The 17,143-nt window shown below is 44.7% G+C and overlaps 1 protein-coding gene across 3 annotated transcripts; it reads left to right on the top strand.

The window, feature by feature from the left end:
- The first annotated feature begins 233 nt into the window (after nt 1–233).
- On the top strand, nt 234–15,915 carry LOC135242848 (ceramide synthase-like). 3 transcript variants are annotated; one of them, XM_064314108.1, is made up of 8 exons: nt 234–754; nt 1,176–1,314; nt 3,924–4,595; nt 4,922–5,005; nt 6,002–6,224; nt 7,481–7,576; nt 9,341–9,450; nt 13,004–15,915. In XM_064314108.1, the coding sequence occupies exons 3-8, from the start codon at nt 4,471–4,473 to the stop codon at nt 13,260–13,262; spliced, it is 897 nt and encodes a 298-aa protein (XP_064170178.1). In that variant the 5' UTR covers nt 234–754; nt 1,176–1,314; nt 3,924–4,470; the 3' UTR covers nt 13,263–15,915. The 3 variants fall into 3 exon arrangements, with proteins under 3 accessions (XP_064170178.1, XP_064170175.1, XP_064170177.1); XM_064314105.1 differs by having other exon boundaries at nt 1,176–1,395; XM_064314107.1 differs by lacking the exon at nt 234–754 and adding an exon at nt 761–1,083 and having other exon boundaries at nt 1,176–1,395.
- The last annotated feature ends 1,228 nt before the right edge of the window (nt 15,916–17,143 follow it).

Here is a 17,143-nt window from a genome sequence, read left to right as displayed (position 1 = left end):
TTAGGGCGCGTTCATTGATTTTCCCTGCTTGCCTCTGAGCCTTGTCTAAATGATAACGTCATTTAATTATCAGCCAACTAGTTATATTTTTAAATGCATTGTTATAAATTGGAATAATATCTAAATTGCCTTTCTGACTACCTGCTGTTATCAGAAGGGCACTGCCACTCTTTATCATAAATGTAGTAGTTGTAGCTAGCTAACCTAGTTTTTTTTCCACTGAGCTAGCAAGTTAAGTGGATGAATAAATGCATGTGGCTAGCAAATTCACCTGGATCGAGCAAGGAGGCGTTGTTAGATTATTTATAGCTACCCTAAGCATGCATCTGACACAAGGAGAATAAAAAAATCTGCTGCTCAAGAGAAGTGGTTATGCCCCCATCCCACAAAAACAACTAGCCTACTCAAAATAAGTTCACTTGCTAACTAACATACAGTTGTGCCCAGTAGGCAACAATGATTTAAAAGATTAAGTTAAAAGTTAATGTCAATTGTAATAGGCTACGTGTGCAAACAATGCCCAGAGTTTGAAAGTCAAATGTCGACATCATTCGATTGGCTTCCACAATGTATCACTCGTTTTTTTATTCTGCATGTTGAAAATGTGATGACTTAGGTAGCGAACCCCCTCAGTGTTCTACCTCCCCTACTCGTTTAGCCACTTGCACGGTAGCAAGCTAGCTAGCCGGGGCAGTGCACGAAAGAGCGGAGAGGAGAAACAAAGGCTGGTCAATATTGCGCGCTAGCTAACGTGGTAGGTCTGGTTATATTTTGTTGTTGTGTCAATTCGGCCATTTAAAAAGGAAATAAACAAAAGACCCACCAAGGGATCATGCAAATATTTGCAAATATTTAAAATACAGCCGGCGAGCTACAGCAGTACTGTAGTAGGCTACGTCTAGAATACTGAACCCAGATAGTTAATCGATAACGGAATGCAACAGACACCGTCTGAAAAAGGTCGAGGACGGACCAGCCTCAATGCAAAATTTACAGCTAAAAATTAAACACCAAAAGAGCGGCTACAACATTTGGAATATATCTAGCTAGCTATTTTGCAAAGAAGGCGGAAGGACTCAGACGGTGAGAGACATATGCGGTGGACCAATGGAAAAAACATCACTCCGTTTCTTTCCAAAAACGTTTCTGACAATTCTTTCTCCCCCCTTTTGCAGGAATTCCAAACAACGGCAATGACCATGTGGACAACCCCACGGATATCTCCCGGGCTGCAAATCGCCTCGCCTTGATACGAGCTGTGATGCGCCGCGGAACGGACGCCGCAGAATCCAGATTTATATTCTGACTTCACCGGTGCTGCTCGCCGCATATCTAATCTCCGTATCTTCTAAATTAACCTCCTCTTCCCACCACACCACCATTTTCATTATTCAGGTATTTCTTCCACTCTGGAGGTGTAGGCCTGTTTACTAATGATCGCTAACGTTGTTTAAGATTTCATTATGAAACATCATTATGGTACAGAATGGCATAACGGAGACGGACGGGCCTGATCCTATAGCCTAATCGTGCGCTGGACCGGCTGTTCACTAATGTTAGCTGTCTGCCGCGCATCGTTTTTTATTTCCTGAATTGCCTACTTGTGAAGTGCAAAGATGTACACTCGTTAACTGCAGTTTGCTGTGGCTTTTGTTATGAAAATGTTATATTTGTTATAATTTACGCAACAGGCTCACGTTGAACAATTAAGGAATATTAAGTTGGCAACAGCTGAAACGGGAACGATAGTGAACTTGCTATCTATTCTAAATATCTAATTTCGCGTGCTTAATAGATGGATAACCTTGGGTAAATGAGCTTAGATTTTTTTATAGACTTGCTATTTTCAGGAACATTTTCTCAAGAGGGCCAACATAGCGGCAGTGTTCGTAACATAGTTATTTGCTTGCTTGTAGCAATAGACACCCATTGTGGGTTAAAATGTAGCTAGATAGATTATTGTAGCTTGCTCGCAACGTTACACCAATAATGCACTGATATTTCCATCGGTGTCTTTGCTAGTTAGCTAGCGCATTGCGCATTTGACATAGCAGGGTCTCTATGTTGGAGCACGAACTCGGTGCTGAATTGGAGGTAATGCTACATCTGTTATATAGGTAGCAATGCGTCTGTCAATTACAGAACTGGACGAGGAGCAATGCTACAGGGCTACCTAGCGGGGGTAACATTAGGGAGATATGCTGAGCTAGCCATTGCTTGCTACATTAAAATCGAATCGATAACCTGTTTTTGCTGTTGCTTGTATAAAGCAAAAAAGTAAGTCACGTGCTGTCTAAATGTATACGGTGGGGTTGGGATGGACAGCGGCAATATGCTGTACATGTTGCGTAAACCGTAATACTCACACGCGCACTTTCTGAGACAGCGTTAGCAGGACCAGGTCCGGTAAATATATAAAAAATAACACGTGCTTGTCAAACGACCTGTTTGGCTGTCGTTGTGATGTCAGCCTATATAGTACGAGGGAACATGATGATTTAATCTCCAACCAGCGCAAACGGAACTATTTTCTCTCTCTCTATTTTATGTATTCTTTTGTTGTCTGTCCGCTTCATCCTCCGTCTTTCCCATATCAGTTACTCTGTCACCCCACCCTGTCTGTTGTTCTCTCTGCCCCCCACCTCCAGCCATCCCCTTAATCCCTGTAAATCTCATTGTTGCTAATATGTCAGATCTATTTTGGTTAGACCCCCCCCCCCCATCCTTTTTACATTTTTGTGCATTAAAAGGTGAGCTTGGGACCTTAACTTATAAATGGAACCTTGCTTTTCTCTTATTTATTTAACAATTATTTACCCAGGAAAACCCTTTGAAAAAGCTTTTTTCAACAAATATTATTTCAACGTCCGTTCTGTTGTTTTTAATGCTTTATTTTAACGATCGATGTTTGAACGAGCAAGGCTTCCTAAACCACACAATGGGTGGAGTTACCTACCATGTGCTGTCAGTGTAGTACAGAGAAAGTCTCGGATCGAAGTCCATGATTGACAGCTTACAGTAGCCACGCCGCGACTGGTGAGCTGAAAATTTAAACTAATCATTGATCTCAAACCGTTTTAATTAATTTTCAGTGATTAACAAGCATGCAAACGATCTGACTAATCAATTGGAAAGTGACACACAGCTTCTTCGCATTGTGTTAGGGAGGTGAAATGATAAGTGTGATTTAGAAAAATCAGTAATATCTACGCATTGTAGATATTTGCCATTAATACGAGTGTGGAGAAAGAAGTGCATGTATCCGCAAATAATGTTGATTAAAAATGTGCACAATTTTGTACTGAATGAATGAAAATAAATGTAGGCTATAAATCCTATAGGCTACTCTCTAAAACTGCCTATTTGGGCAGAGCTGGCTATATATGATAGTATTGAGCAGCCTATTTTGTGGATTAATTGTATTGATACTCAAGGAAAATCAGTTTCCGCCACTGCTTAGTGATGAAAACTGATTTTTCTAAATCGCATTTATCATTTCATCTCCCTAACACAATGCGAAGAAGCTGTGTGTCCCTTTCCAATTGATTAGTCAGATCGTTTGCATGCTTGATAATCACTGAAAATGAATTAAAACAGTTTGAGATCGATGATTAGTTTCAAGGGAAGTTTTGCGCCCCACCAATTTTCAGCTCACCAGTCGCGCTTCCATCGCTGCGTTGTATCTGCATATCCTGTTGCGCCAGCGCAGTTGAAAATTTATTTTGGATTTATATTTCACGTCTGGCTGTTATTTATTCAGATTGCTATTCTCTGAAGATAAGCATTTTCAGTTTTTATCAGAGGTATGTTGAAGAATGCCACGCAGAACATTTTGTCTAACTTTTGTCTTTCTTTTTTTTTTCTTCCACATGTTCCATCCCTCCATATCTACTTGTTGGGCCTTTTTCATTTTCTTTTTGTAGACTGAGAGGAAACGTCTGAGATTAATAAGGATTAGTTCTCAGGGCACAGGTTGGGAGGAGTTGCTTGGGAAGACGTCATTTAAGAGACTAGTGTTTAAAATACTTTTTAAAAAAAGTAAAATGTTTCAGTCCAGCAACTAAAATGCATGTTCTCAGAACGATTCATCAAAACCATTGACAAATTTTTTATATGACCATAGAATGAACCCATGACTCGAGCATTCCAGTGGAACTCAAAAGGCAAGCATTTACAGGAAGTGTAAATTTCCACCGCATTTACTGTTGGCTGGAGTCAGAACATTATAAAGTCCAATGGGTTTTAGAATGTAGCCATTTTGTTTTTTAATGTCAATTCTTGCATTAAGACTCCCATGTCTTAAATAGCATTTTTTTTTTTAAGTCACAGAGTCACTGTGATGCAGTGTAGTGTAGTTTGTACATTGATGTCATTATATTACCGTTGCTGAGAGGGGGCGAACAGGAGGTTAGGTCCTCGAGTCTGTGGAGCTGAGCTTCAAACGTCGCTATCGAGACGCTCTGAGGGGCCATGTTGGCTCTACTAGTCGCCGGGTCCGTCTTTTTCCCGGGCCTGTTCCTGCTGTCGAAGAACTGCCTCAGGCACATCCCGGCCCTGCGGTGGAGCGAAGGAGACGCGGTTATCGTCTCTGCCAGGTAAGGGGTGGTGGGGGGGGAGGTGTGTTCATTGACACAGGCCGAACAGGGACGCCGGCATGTCGGGACGGAGAAGTCCCAGGCCAGGGAGGGAGATGCAAATGCAGTTTGTGCAGCCGTGCTGCGGTGAGGAGGAGGAAGCTGAGCTCGGGGGCTGATGTATGCAAATTCACTCAAATTGCAAACTAAATTCCCACACCCGTGCTGCTCTGCTCTGTACGTGTGTTTCCTGTCCGTGTGGTCTCTCTGTGAAATTCTTTTAGTCCTGTTTTTTTTGTTGACTTGGCTATATTTGAATAACAACATTTGCCTGTTCCCCCCTTCAGACTGGTCTCTTCCATCCAAGCCGTGATGGCGTCTTCAGCCGGTTACATCATCGCGACGTCATGCGACGACATCGTGGAGGACCAGTAAGTAAAGGCGCACTCCTGCGAAGGCTGACGTGACTCGTGCCCCCCCCTTGTGGCCGCCGTCGACGCTCAGGAGGAGGGGAAATCGAGTCGCGGTTGAGCCCGGCATGTTGGAGGACGGTGTGCGTCCTACACACCCCGTTCTGGTGTCCTGCAAACCGGGAGGACGGAGAGATGAACACAGTGGATTTGGAGAGTTGTTGATAAGTTTGTTTTAAATGCGCCGTCGTCCGTGAGGATGGCAACAGCCACAGTTTAGCCCTTTGAGAGACTGGGGGTCTTTTATCTGGGCGGGGCTGTTGTCCTGGTTACTAACTCAAGCACTAAGCTGGTTGAAGTTGACGTTGGCCTTATGAACAGAGAGCAAAAACCCTTGGCCAGAGGAACTGAAGGTCCTGGGTCTTTACCTGACTTTCCTGCTGTTTATCTTCTGCACACCAGATTATTTGTGCCTGTGGAGCTTTATTCTGCTATGCACGTAACACATTCTTTTGTAAACAAAATTCTGATTTGTGTGAATTTGGTTCTGATGGTATGAAGAGGGCTCAAGTTGCAAAGGCATTTGATTTGTGTGAATGTTGGGCTTTCGGAGCAAAGCAGGGAGAACTAGGGAGGAGCGTTGGATGTCCTTTACATCTGTTTACTGAGCGGGTGGAACTGGGTTCTTTTTGGGCCACAGTTTTAATTTTTACTTCCTACAGTACCCATCTTCTGACCGTATAGCTCACGTTTACAGGGTATGTTTTAGAGTTTTAGTTCTTTGTATAAACTTTACAAGACATACAAGTTGGGATTTTAAAATTGTTTATGAAATTATAGTTTGTCGTAATGCAATACACTAGGAAAAGAAACTTTAGGACTTGGACAGTAATTGCGCAGGTTCACGACTGCATTGAATCCATCCCTGTTAATGTTCTGTTGATCTGTGTGTGGATGCTTATGACATCATATCCTATGTGTGGGCGACATCATAGCCTGTCTCTGGCTCTCCATCAGGCACTGGCTGACCAGCTCCTACATCCTCTTCGCTGTGCCCTACTTTGTATATGACATCTACGCCATGTTCATGTGCTACTGGTACAAGCTGTGGGTCAAAGGTCACGAGGCCGACGTCAGCCCCAAGGCCCTGGGCACAGCGCTCTCCAGCTACCTGCGCCGGGAGTTCCTCATGGTCCTGCACCACGTCGTCATGGTCACCGTCTGCTTCCCTGTCTCCGTGGTAACTTTAACCTTTATACTGTCTTATCACACACTCCATCACTATCACACACTCAATCACACACCCCCAGCACACTCTCCATCACGCACACCCCATCAGAAACTTCATCACACACCCCTCCACACACCCCATCACACTCTCCATCAGAGACCGTTGAGGGGGGGCCCTCACTGGTCCATGCCCACTGTGCCATGTCACGGCCTTCACCATCTGCCTCCACATCTCCATGGAAACTGCCGCTGTTCGTGACAATTTGGGAAACAAGCATCAGCATGAGTTTAATATTCTTTAGAAAGGCAGGGGATTGATTTGAAAGAGAGGAAGGGGAGAAAGGTAAGATGTGTGTGTGTGTGTATGTGTGCGTTTGTATGCACATGCATGTTTGTGTGTGTGTGTGTGTGTGTGTGTGTGTGTGCTTGTGTGAGTGTGTGTGTGCTTGTGTGAGTGTGCGTGTATGCATGTGAGTTTAATGTGGGGGAAAGTCAGCGAGCCTCCTTGTGTGAAAAGTGTAGAGTGTTCATCTCTGTGGGGTGTGCGGTCACTGTGTACACACTGTCCTAACACAACTGTGGGGTGTGCAGTCACTGTGTACACGCTGTCCTAACGTTGCTGTGGGGTGTGCAGTCACTGTGTACACACTGTCCTAACTTTGCTGTGGGGTGTGCAGTCACTGTGTACATGCTGTCCTAACACCACTGTGGGGTGTGCAGTCACTGTGTACACACTGTCCTAACACCACTGTGGGGTGTGCAGTCACTGTGTACACACTGTCCTAACACCACTGTGGGGTGTGCAGTCACTGTGTATGTGCTGTCCTAACGATGCTGTGGGGTGTGTACACGCTGTCCTAATGATGCTGTGGGGTGTGCAGTCACTGTGTATATGCTGTCCTAACACCACTGTGGGATGTGCAGTCACTGTGTATATGCTGTCCTAACACCACTGTGGGGTGTGCAGTCACTATGTGTATGTTGTCCTAACATCACTGTGGGGTGTGTAGTCACTGTACGCACTGTCCTAACACCACTGTGGGGTGTGCAGTCACTGTGTACGCGCTGTCCTAACACCACTGTGGGGTGTGCAGTCACTGTGTATATGCTGTCCTAACACCACTGTGGGGTGTGCAGTCACTGTGTATATGCTGTCCTAACACCACTGTGGGGTGTGCAGTCACTGTGTATATGCTGTCTTAACACCACTGCAGGGGTGTGCAGTCACTGTGTACGGGCTGTCCTAACACCGCTGTTTCCTCTCAGTTTTGGCGGCAGGGAAAATGGGATTATTTCCAGGGAGTCATGTTCCTGGCTGAGCTCAGCACTCCGTCCGTCTGTCTGGGAAAGATCCTCATTCAGGTAATGTCCTCTGTCACTCTGCTCTGGTCTTAATGCCAGGCTGAGCACCAGTGCCTTTTTATGCAACAGTTAACAGGAACTCAGCCTTAATCCAATGCTGAAGCAGCCTTCGTTGTGTCAATAACCAGCCGTCATCCGGGATTTAGTGCTTTGTTAGACAGCCAGACAACCTCTTAAGCTACATTCAGCAATATTCAATATACACAAAGACGACAGCAGAGTATATTTGACATTGATTTTTGAAGTGTCTGTTGAAAAGTCACTCTTTGCTTTCCTTCCACCTTACGGCCATTGATCACTAGAGGCCGATGTAATTTTAGAAAATCGAACGAGCTTGATGGGCTTAGTGGTCTAGTTACAGGACAGTTCTGACAAAATGTTTCGCCGAGGATTGCGGACCTTTATGAGATTACATCACAATATGTAATCGCTGTCGATGGCGTGGATGTAGGGTTTTAGTCTATGACATTTAGCTCCTAAATTGCTGAATGCAAATGGTTGGAATCATTTTTGTAGCCAAATCTGCACCAGAATATCTGATACTGAGCTGTTTTTATGATGGGAATAAATTGACTGCTGTGCTGTAGTCTGCTACTTTGTGACTGAGTAATCTGACAGTCACAGAGGAGTCATCAGCGCTTCAGGTGGTTTTAAAGATTACATGGTAATTTAAACATTGATGGAGTGTGCTATTTTACAGCCCATCTGTATAAACATAAAGATAACAATAAGAGAAGATGCTAATAGTCTAATGATTACAATGTTAATGTTTTCACTTTGTGTAAAAACATCAGGGTGCACAGTTGATGTCACTTGCCTTGGTGAGGAGAGTCATTGGGTAGGTAGCTTGTTCAGGCCATATTGAATCAAGATGAACACAGCGCTGGTGCTTTATTGAGATTAAGGAACAGCACTGGTGCTTTATTGAGATTAAGGAACAGCGCTGGTGCTATATTGAGATTAAGGAACAGCGCTGGTGCTATATTGAGATTAAGGAACAGCGCTGGTGCTTTATTGAGATTAAGGAACAGCACTGGTGCTTTATTGAGATTAAGGAACAGCGCTGGTGCTATATTGAGATTAAGGAACAGCGCTGGTGCTATATTGAGATTAAGGAACAGCGCTGGTGCTATATTGAGATTAAGGAACAGCGCTGGTGCTATTTTGAGATTAACGAACAGCGCTGGTGCTTTATTGATATTAAGGAACAGCGCTGGTGCTTTATTCAGATTAACAAACAGCGCTGGTGCTATATTGAGATTAACGAACAGCGCTGGTGCTTTATTGAGATTAAGGAACAGCGCTGGTGCTTTATTCAGATTAACGAACAGCGCTGGTGCTTTATTCAGATTAACGAACAGCGCTGGTGCTATATTGAGATTAACGAACAGTGCTGGTACTTTATTAAGTGTAACGGCGAATGGATCAGTTTGGCGACAGCAGCAGCAGCAGTGGTGGTCTTCCCCGGAGATGGAGTAGAGAGGGCCCTAATCTAGCTCAGGACTGGGGACGACTCGTTCCTCCTCCTGGAGCTGGAGTAAAGAGGGCCCCAGTGGGACTCAGGACTGGGGACGACTCGTTCCACCTGCTGGGGACCAGTTATGAAAATGAGGGCGTTCTCTCCTCTCTCTGGGGCTCAGGGACGGACATGCAAGGGCTTGTGGGAAGGGTTTGCATGCAGCAGCAGAACTGAGCTAAGAACTCTGGAGTAATACTGTGCTCTCTTTTCTCCCCTCTCTCTCTCTCTCTCTCTCTCTCCTCCAGTACAAACAGCAGCACACTCTCCTACACAAGGTGAACGGCGGTCTCATGCTGGTCACCTTTTTTATCTTTCGAGTCCTGCTCTTCCCTTATCTCTACTACGCGTACAGCAGGTAGGGTCTGTCTGTCTGTCTGTCTGTTTACAATGGGTACAGTGCATCTGTCTGTCTGTCTGTCTGCCTACAGCAGGTAGGGTCTGTCTGCCTGTCTACCTGTTTACAGCAGGTACAGTGCATCTGTCTGTCTGTCTGTCTGTCTGCCTGTTCACAGCAGGTACAGCGCATCTGTCTGTCTGTCTACAGCAGGTAGGGTCTGTCTGCCTGCCTACAGCAGGTATAGCACATTTATCTGACTGTCTGTCTGTCTGTCTGTCTGTTTGCCTGCATACAGCAGGTATAGCACATCTATCTGTCTGTCTGTCTGCCTACAGCAGGTATAGCACATCTATCTGTCTGTCTGTCTGTCTGTCTGATTGCCTGCATACAGCAGGTATAGCACATCTATCTGTCTGTCTGTCTGTCTGCCTGCCTGCCTACAGCATTTATAGCACACCTATCTGTCTGTCTGTCTGCCTACAGCAGGTATAGCACATCTATCTGTCTGTCTGCCTGTCTACTGTAGGTGCAGTGTGTCCATCTGTCTGCCTGTCCCACTGTCTGTCTGTCTGTCTGTCTGTCTGTTTACAGTATGTACAGTGTGTCCATCTGTCTGCCTGTCCAACTGTCTGTCTGTCTGTCTGTCTGCCTACAGTAGGTACAGTGTGTCCGCACTTCTGTCTGTCTGCCTGCCTGGACCTGCCTGTCTCTTAACTTGTGCTCATTGATACCGGCCTGTCTGTCTGTTTATTTATAAACTACTTTTCTGTCCTGAACCAACCCTGTTTAACATTTCAGTGCTGTCAGCCAATCATCAATCAGCAGTGTTACAGCCCTCTCGTGACCTCATGACTCCTCTGGTCTTTGCCCATATTTGCTCTTCCTGCTCTAAGGTTAATGCCCCGTTCCCTCGAAGGTTAACCCTGGTAAAATAACATTTTTGAAATGTGGATTAGTAGTAGTAGTAGTCCCCCACCAGGGTGTCAGATCACCCTGATTCTTTAATTAGTCCCACAGGAAAAGTGTGGCAGCAGCTAGATTCTGTGGAATGACTGTATTCCACGTCCTCATGAGTCATGAGAATATTCACTGGAGTAGCGAAGAACATATATGTCATTTGTCCACCAGATGGCGCCGACGGCTGCCACTATTCCCTTAGAAAGAAGGTGACCAGCGGTGGTGCTATAGCTTTGCCCTGCGCACCTGATCAAAAGTATCAAAAGCAGGTCTGAAATCACGAGGGCAGTAACTAACAGAAAATCCGCTATCATTTCTCCGTTTCCTCATAATGCGATTGCTCTGCTCAACCAATTTTTCAGTTAAGTGAATTTCAATTGAATTACTGAAATGACTGTATTGACCCCCAACTCTGTTTGACAGTTATAAGTGTATTAAAAGGCCTTTTCATTCCTGAATGGCCTTATCATCAAAGTTTGTAATCTATTATAATTAAGTAAAGTGTTTATTTTAGGTGGCCTGGGTCCAATTAGATATAGTTGGTTGCCAATTTAATTAAATTTCTGCCAAGATGGACTTTTCACAGTTGTTTTTACGTAGTGCTGTTTAATATGAGCAGAGTCCACAGGGTAAAACACTGTAAGAATTTAGCCACGGTCACAGCGAGGAAAACAAGTTTATCTGACTCCATTAACCTGTAATGTGTATCGATACAAGTTTGCGTATATGTGTATTGACTGGGGTGTGCTGAAATAGTGGGTAGCAAGACTGGTACCCCGGAGAGCAAGACTATCTACTGCTGCCAGGCATTCATCTAATTGTTCACTGCAGTTAAGATCTTCTATCCAAGAATGTAAAGGTGCTACTCATCCGAGAATCTTGCAAGTAATGTTTCTGAGCCGTGAAGAAGCCTCTGTAGCCTGAAAAATGTGTTTGTCCGGGTACCGAATCTAACCTGTCCCAGGGAGCCCTAACTAAGGTTCTCCATCTGGTTAGTCTAAATATCCCGGACATTGACCCCTCTACTATTTATCCGAAATAACACTAGGGCCCATCTGGACACTCAGACTCAGGCGGCTATCCCAGAGCAGCTGCACTTCCGGGTAGTGAACTTATTAATATGCCCAGGGGGTAACCCGAATACGGTGTTACCCCAGGACCGCATGCAAGGCCAGTGCACTCAGTGGTGCCAGGAGAACTGTCAAACAGATTCTTCTCTGATGTTCCTTTGGACTTCCCTTAAATGCAGTCCTGAGCAAGCCTTCCCCATTACACACTTCCCTTTGTATGCCCAAATAATATAATGCTTTCTTTCAGTCCATAATGTGGGTAATGGTCAACCAGGTTCCCGTCTGGCCCAAAAGGTGCCTGTGGGTGCTTTTACAACATGAACACAGACACTGTCCTGGCCATCTGTGTATCCTCGTTCCTGCAGGCCACAAGTTGGTGGGATGACGTCAGTCTGCAGGCTGTGAGACCGTTGTCTTTTGAGCTGTGTTTACAGTCTTCTGATCTTTACGACTCCAAATGATTAAAGTTCAGAGACGGTTAAAATTGCAACAGTGCAACCTTAACAGTAGCCAAGTAAACTTCCCTTCATAGGTTAATTCTTATCTGATCACCTCCAATATATATTGTACACACCAGGTGAAAACAGCCAACATCAAATAAAATTAATTCTGTTATATGGGATTATGAAGTTCCAGTCACTGGAATTTTCAGTTGGCTTGACTTGATGTTGATGTTAAGTAGATGTTAAGTTGGCTAAGTGTAGATGTTAATGCTGTACATGTCAGAGTATGTAGCCAGTGCTAAATGGCTAAGTGTAGATGTAAATGCTGTACATGTTTGAGTATGTAGCCAGCGCTAAATGGCTAAGTGTAGATGTAAATGCTGTACATGTTTGAGTATGTAGCCAGCGCTAAATGGCTAAGTGTAGATGTAAAAGCTGTACATGTTTGAGTATGTAGCCAGCGCTAATTGGCTAAGTGTAGGTGTAAAAGCTGTACATGTTTGAGTATGTAGCCAGCGCTAATTGGCTAAGTGTAGGTGTAAAAGCTGGACATGTTTGAGTATGTAGCCAGCGCTAAATGGCTAAGTGTAGATGTAAAAGCTGTACATGTTTGAGTATGTAGCCAGCGCTAATTGGCTAAGTGTAGGTGTAAAAGCTGTACATGTTTGAGTATGTAGCCAGCGCTAATTGGCTAAGTGTAGGTGTAAAAGCTGGACATGTTTGAGTATGTAGCCAGAGCTAAATGGCTAAGTGTAGATGTAAATGCTGTACATGTTTGAGTATGTAGCCAGCCCTAAATGGCTAAGTGTAGATGTAAATGCTGTATATGTTTGAGTATGTAGCCAGCGCTAAATGGCTAAGTGTAGGTGTAAAAGCTGTACATGTTTGAGTATGTAGCCAGTGCTAAATGGCTAAGTGTAGATGTAAATGCTGTACATGTTTGAGTATGTAGCCAGCGCTAAATGGCTGAGTGTAGGTGTAAAAGCTGTACATGTTTGAGTATGTAGCCAGCGCTAAATGGCTAAGTGTAGATGTAAGAGCTGTACATGTTTTAGTGTTTCGTGGTGGTATCTAGCGGTCCGTCTCTCTGCCCTGTCCCAGGTATGCCTCTATCCCGCTCTACATGGTTCCCCTGTCCGTTCCCTGGCAGTGTAACCTGGGGGCCGCCCTGCTCATGGCCCCTCAGCTCTACTGGTTCTGCCTGATTTGCCGAGGGGCTTTCCGCCTGTTCACCGGCTCCTCCCGCTACCGCCGCCCGCCCCCCAGCCCCTGCGCCGACTCAGACCGCAAGGACCCCCTGCCCCCCCCGGCCAACGGCTACAGCGCCCCGGAAGCGAAGAGAGAGACCAACAGCCTCTGAGGAGGGCTGGGGGGAACTCCGGGAGCGGTGGGGGGGGAGCAGGGGCGGGGATCTTGAAACCAAGGAGCGTCGGTTGGGAAGCCGTCAACTGAAACTCTGGGGCTTGTACTTTAGTGTATTTTAACATAAAAAAAGACAAAAACTGGGGCCTGCACAGAAAGGGATGGAGTAGGGCTTAGAGAAGCAGCCACACAGCAGGTAAGAGAGATGTTTGGGGGGGGTGGGGGTGGGAGAGACGGCCGCCACTCGCTGTCCATCCCCCTCCCCATCAGTCACTGCTAGTCCTCAGTCGCCATCGCAGGAGCGCTTCCGGCGGGAAGGGGACGGAATGGCGCGGTCGCAACGAGCCACGGAGGACTCGCTCGCCCCGAGGATGAACCCGGCTTTCAGAGTGAAGGAGGGAGAGAGAGAGGGAAGGAGAGAGTGAGTGAGAGGGAGGGTGAGAGAGACAGACAGAGAGAGAGAGAGAGGTAGAGGGGAGGGAGAGAGAGAGAGAAGTAGAGGGGAGAGAGAGAGACAGAGAGAGAGAGAGGGAGGGTGAAAGAGGGAGAGAGGTAGAGGGAGGGAGGAGTCTAGCCTGGCGCCAGAGGTGGGGGCTCTGCAGTAGTGGTGACATTGGCGGGAGATGCCAAACACACAGCAGGCGGGTGGTGTGTGAAATGCTATCTGAGCGTTCTGATCTTTCAGGTGCAGGAATGTATCATACTGTATATCTTAGTAAATAGTTGTAGATAACCAGCTCAGCTTATCAAAGAATGAAAGCCCCAGTATTTCAGCTGCAGTAATTCATGCTTATTATCTCCTGCTTACCCGCCGTTACCCAAACAACGCTGTTAACTCCCTGACGGCCATGTGCTTCGGGAGGGAGAGGTCTCTGATTCCGGAACATTCTGCCTCGTCTGTCCTCTTTCTCTCTCGCACTGCTTTTCCCAGCGCCCATTTTTTTATTTATTCTTTTATTTATCATTTATTTATTTTTATTTATTTGCAAGGAAGGAGAACTTTCTTTAATGTGACAAGTGTACATAGTAATTGAACTTTTTGGTCTCATCTGTTACTTGTTTTTAAACTTTTTAGGATTTTATTGAATGTTAAATTTTGTTAGTATGTATATTTATATATATATATTTATGCATACACTACATGGCCAAAAGCATGTGAGCACCTGATATTCAACATCTCATCCAAAATTATGGGCATTAAAGAGGAGTTGGTCCACCCTTTGCTGCTATAACAACTTCCACTCTTCTGGGAAGGCTTTATACTAGATGTTGGAGCATTGCTGCAGGGATTTGCTTCCATTCAGCCAGAATAGAGTTAATGAGGTTGGGGACTGATTGGGCGATTAGGCCTGGCTCACAGTCAGCATTACATTTGCCCCTAAAGGTGTTGGATGAGTTGAGGTCAGGGGTCTGTGCTGGCCAGGCAAGTCGTTCCACACCGTTCTAGACAAAACCATTTCTATATGGACCTCGCTGTGTGCCCGGGGGCATTGTGTAGCTGAAACAGGAATGGGCCTTCCCCAAACTGTTGGGGGAGAACAGAATCGTCTAGAATGTGATTGTATGCTGTAGCATTAAGATTTGCCTTCACTGGAACTAAGGGGCATAGCCCAAACCACGAAAAACAGCCCCAGACCAAGGAATGTCCAGATACTTTACGGTCATACAGGGTATATATACTGTGAGGAAGAACTTGACTGGCCTGCACAGAACCTTGCCGGAGTATAAATGCAAAACCTGCGACAAAGTTTAAATCAGGCTTGATGCTCTTCTGGCTGACTGGAAGCAGATCCCTGCAGCTATGCTCCAACATCTCGTATAAAGCCTTCCCAGAAGAGTGGAGGTTGTTATAGCTGCAAAAGGTGGACCAACTCCATGTTAACGCCCATAATTTTAGATGAGATGTTGGATGTCAGGTGTCCACATACTTTTGGCTGTGTAGTGTATGCACTGACAAATTAATATAGTTATTTGTGTGTTTTTAGTTTTTTTATTTATATTTGTTTAAGGACTGTGATTTTAGTACGGGTATTTTATTTATATTCCACTTAAGGATGGTGTTCTTTATCGAGCTCCATTTCTGTGTCGTTCGGGAACACACGCAGCAGATTGGGACAGAAAGTAGGATGAAGGTTCGGAGGAGGTGCGGTGATGTGTTTTTCATTCCAACTGACTCTCTGCCCAGGAATGCTGCAGCCGTAACCACGATAACAGCGTCTCGCGGAAGGACTGGACGCTGCTGATCCGCTGGGCGCTAAGGTGTACAGGACCAATGGACGTGACCCCCCTTGGGAGCGCTATAAAATAATACAGTATTATGTAGCATAGAGAAGGTCACAGGATATAGGTAGCGTAAATGCACAGACTTGTGTTTTAACATGGGCACCACGATAAGTGGACACTGCACTGAGAGAGATTAACCTGCGAGATGGTTGACGAAAGCATTAGTAATATGCTGCGAGAAGGGATTCATGGAGTGCGACCCTGTGCTACATACGCGGTAGCCGCTAGATTGGCTCTGAACTTCTGAAGTCCGGCGTGTCTGTTTGAAGAGCACGAGAGTCATATTTCTGTTGAACTTTCAAAAGTGCTGTTAACTGCAAATGCTATCACAATGGATCTCAAAAGAGCCAGTGGCTGAAAATAGTAAACACTCGTTACTACTCATGTATACAGTAATCCGTTAAACTGGTGGAAATTCTGATTACATCGGCTTTGATCTGAAGGTGGAAGAGACCGCTACACTTCTGAAATCAAGTAAATGTAATATCAAACCTTGTATCAATAAGTACTGTTTGGACTGTGAATTGCGATGGAAAAAGCTTTAAAGCTAAAAAATGTACTATTCCCCAATAATCTTGCAGTTTGCTACAGTACATGTGGTTTTCACTGAAAGTATTTAATCTGACGTATCTTCGAGAATCTGTATCTTTATTTATTTATGATTTTTCTTATTTATTTGGGAGGTGTTGAATGTACATATTTATACATATAAATTATATCTATACAATATTCACTGTATCTGCCTCTGTTCCTGTTCTTTTCCCCATGAAGGCTGCACTGTAACCAGTTCTCCCCAGTTCTCCCCAGACGGTAATAGGCCTACATTCTGATGTTCTCTCTTTTGGGTTGTGAGCTCCTCTCTGTGTAGAGACTGGGCAGGCTGAAATACGGACTGGTACGGACGGGTTAGTGGACAGGAGTCGACTAACATACAGTATCAACGGAAGGATTGATTAGCACGCTGATTGGTCAGATTCACACCGCTGCCATCAGTTCAGACTAAAGACCAAAGTACAAATGCTTTGTCACACGGTCCGGATAAGAGTGATCTATAGATTGATATGTTATTGTGTGGTTCTGTCAGAAAAAAAATCGCAGAGATGTATCATTATTTCCCTATATACTGAAATCTGAAAAATATTGCCCCCAGAGAGTGACCACATTGGAAACTAGACCGTAATAGTTCAAAAACAATTTAGAATACAAAATTCAAACACCAGATTTATTCGCTTGGGTGGGGAAGGAATACGTGTAAAAACCGAACTGATTCTGAGACAAAATTATTTTAGATACAATGATCTTTGGGATATTTTACTGGAGTAATGTACCTGGCGAAGTTCTTAAAGTGAATACCGTGATCTTATAAATACGATCTTGCAACTTCACATTCCAGTTTAGTGAATTCTTTTTAGACAGCATGACTTAATTTGAATTTGACAAATAACTGTTTTGAGAAAAAATGTGAAACCAGGTTTGATTATTTCTCCTTGAATGCAAGTCCTACATTCTTATATTAACAGTTTTATTAAATATTTAAATAGTTTGTGGTACCAATATCAAAATAGAGGTCGCATATTGCACATTCTAAATGACACA

This window comes from Anguilla rostrata, chromosome 17 (assembly GCF_018555375.3).
Source record: "Anguilla rostrata isolate EN2019 chromosome 17, ASM1855537v3, whole genome shotgun sequence".
NCBI lineage: Eukaryota > Metazoa > Chordata > Actinopteri > Anguilliformes > Anguillidae > Anguilla > Anguilla rostrata.
The sequence above is the reverse complement of the archived record's forward strand: the minus strand, read 5'-3'. Positions and strand labels throughout refer to the sequence as shown.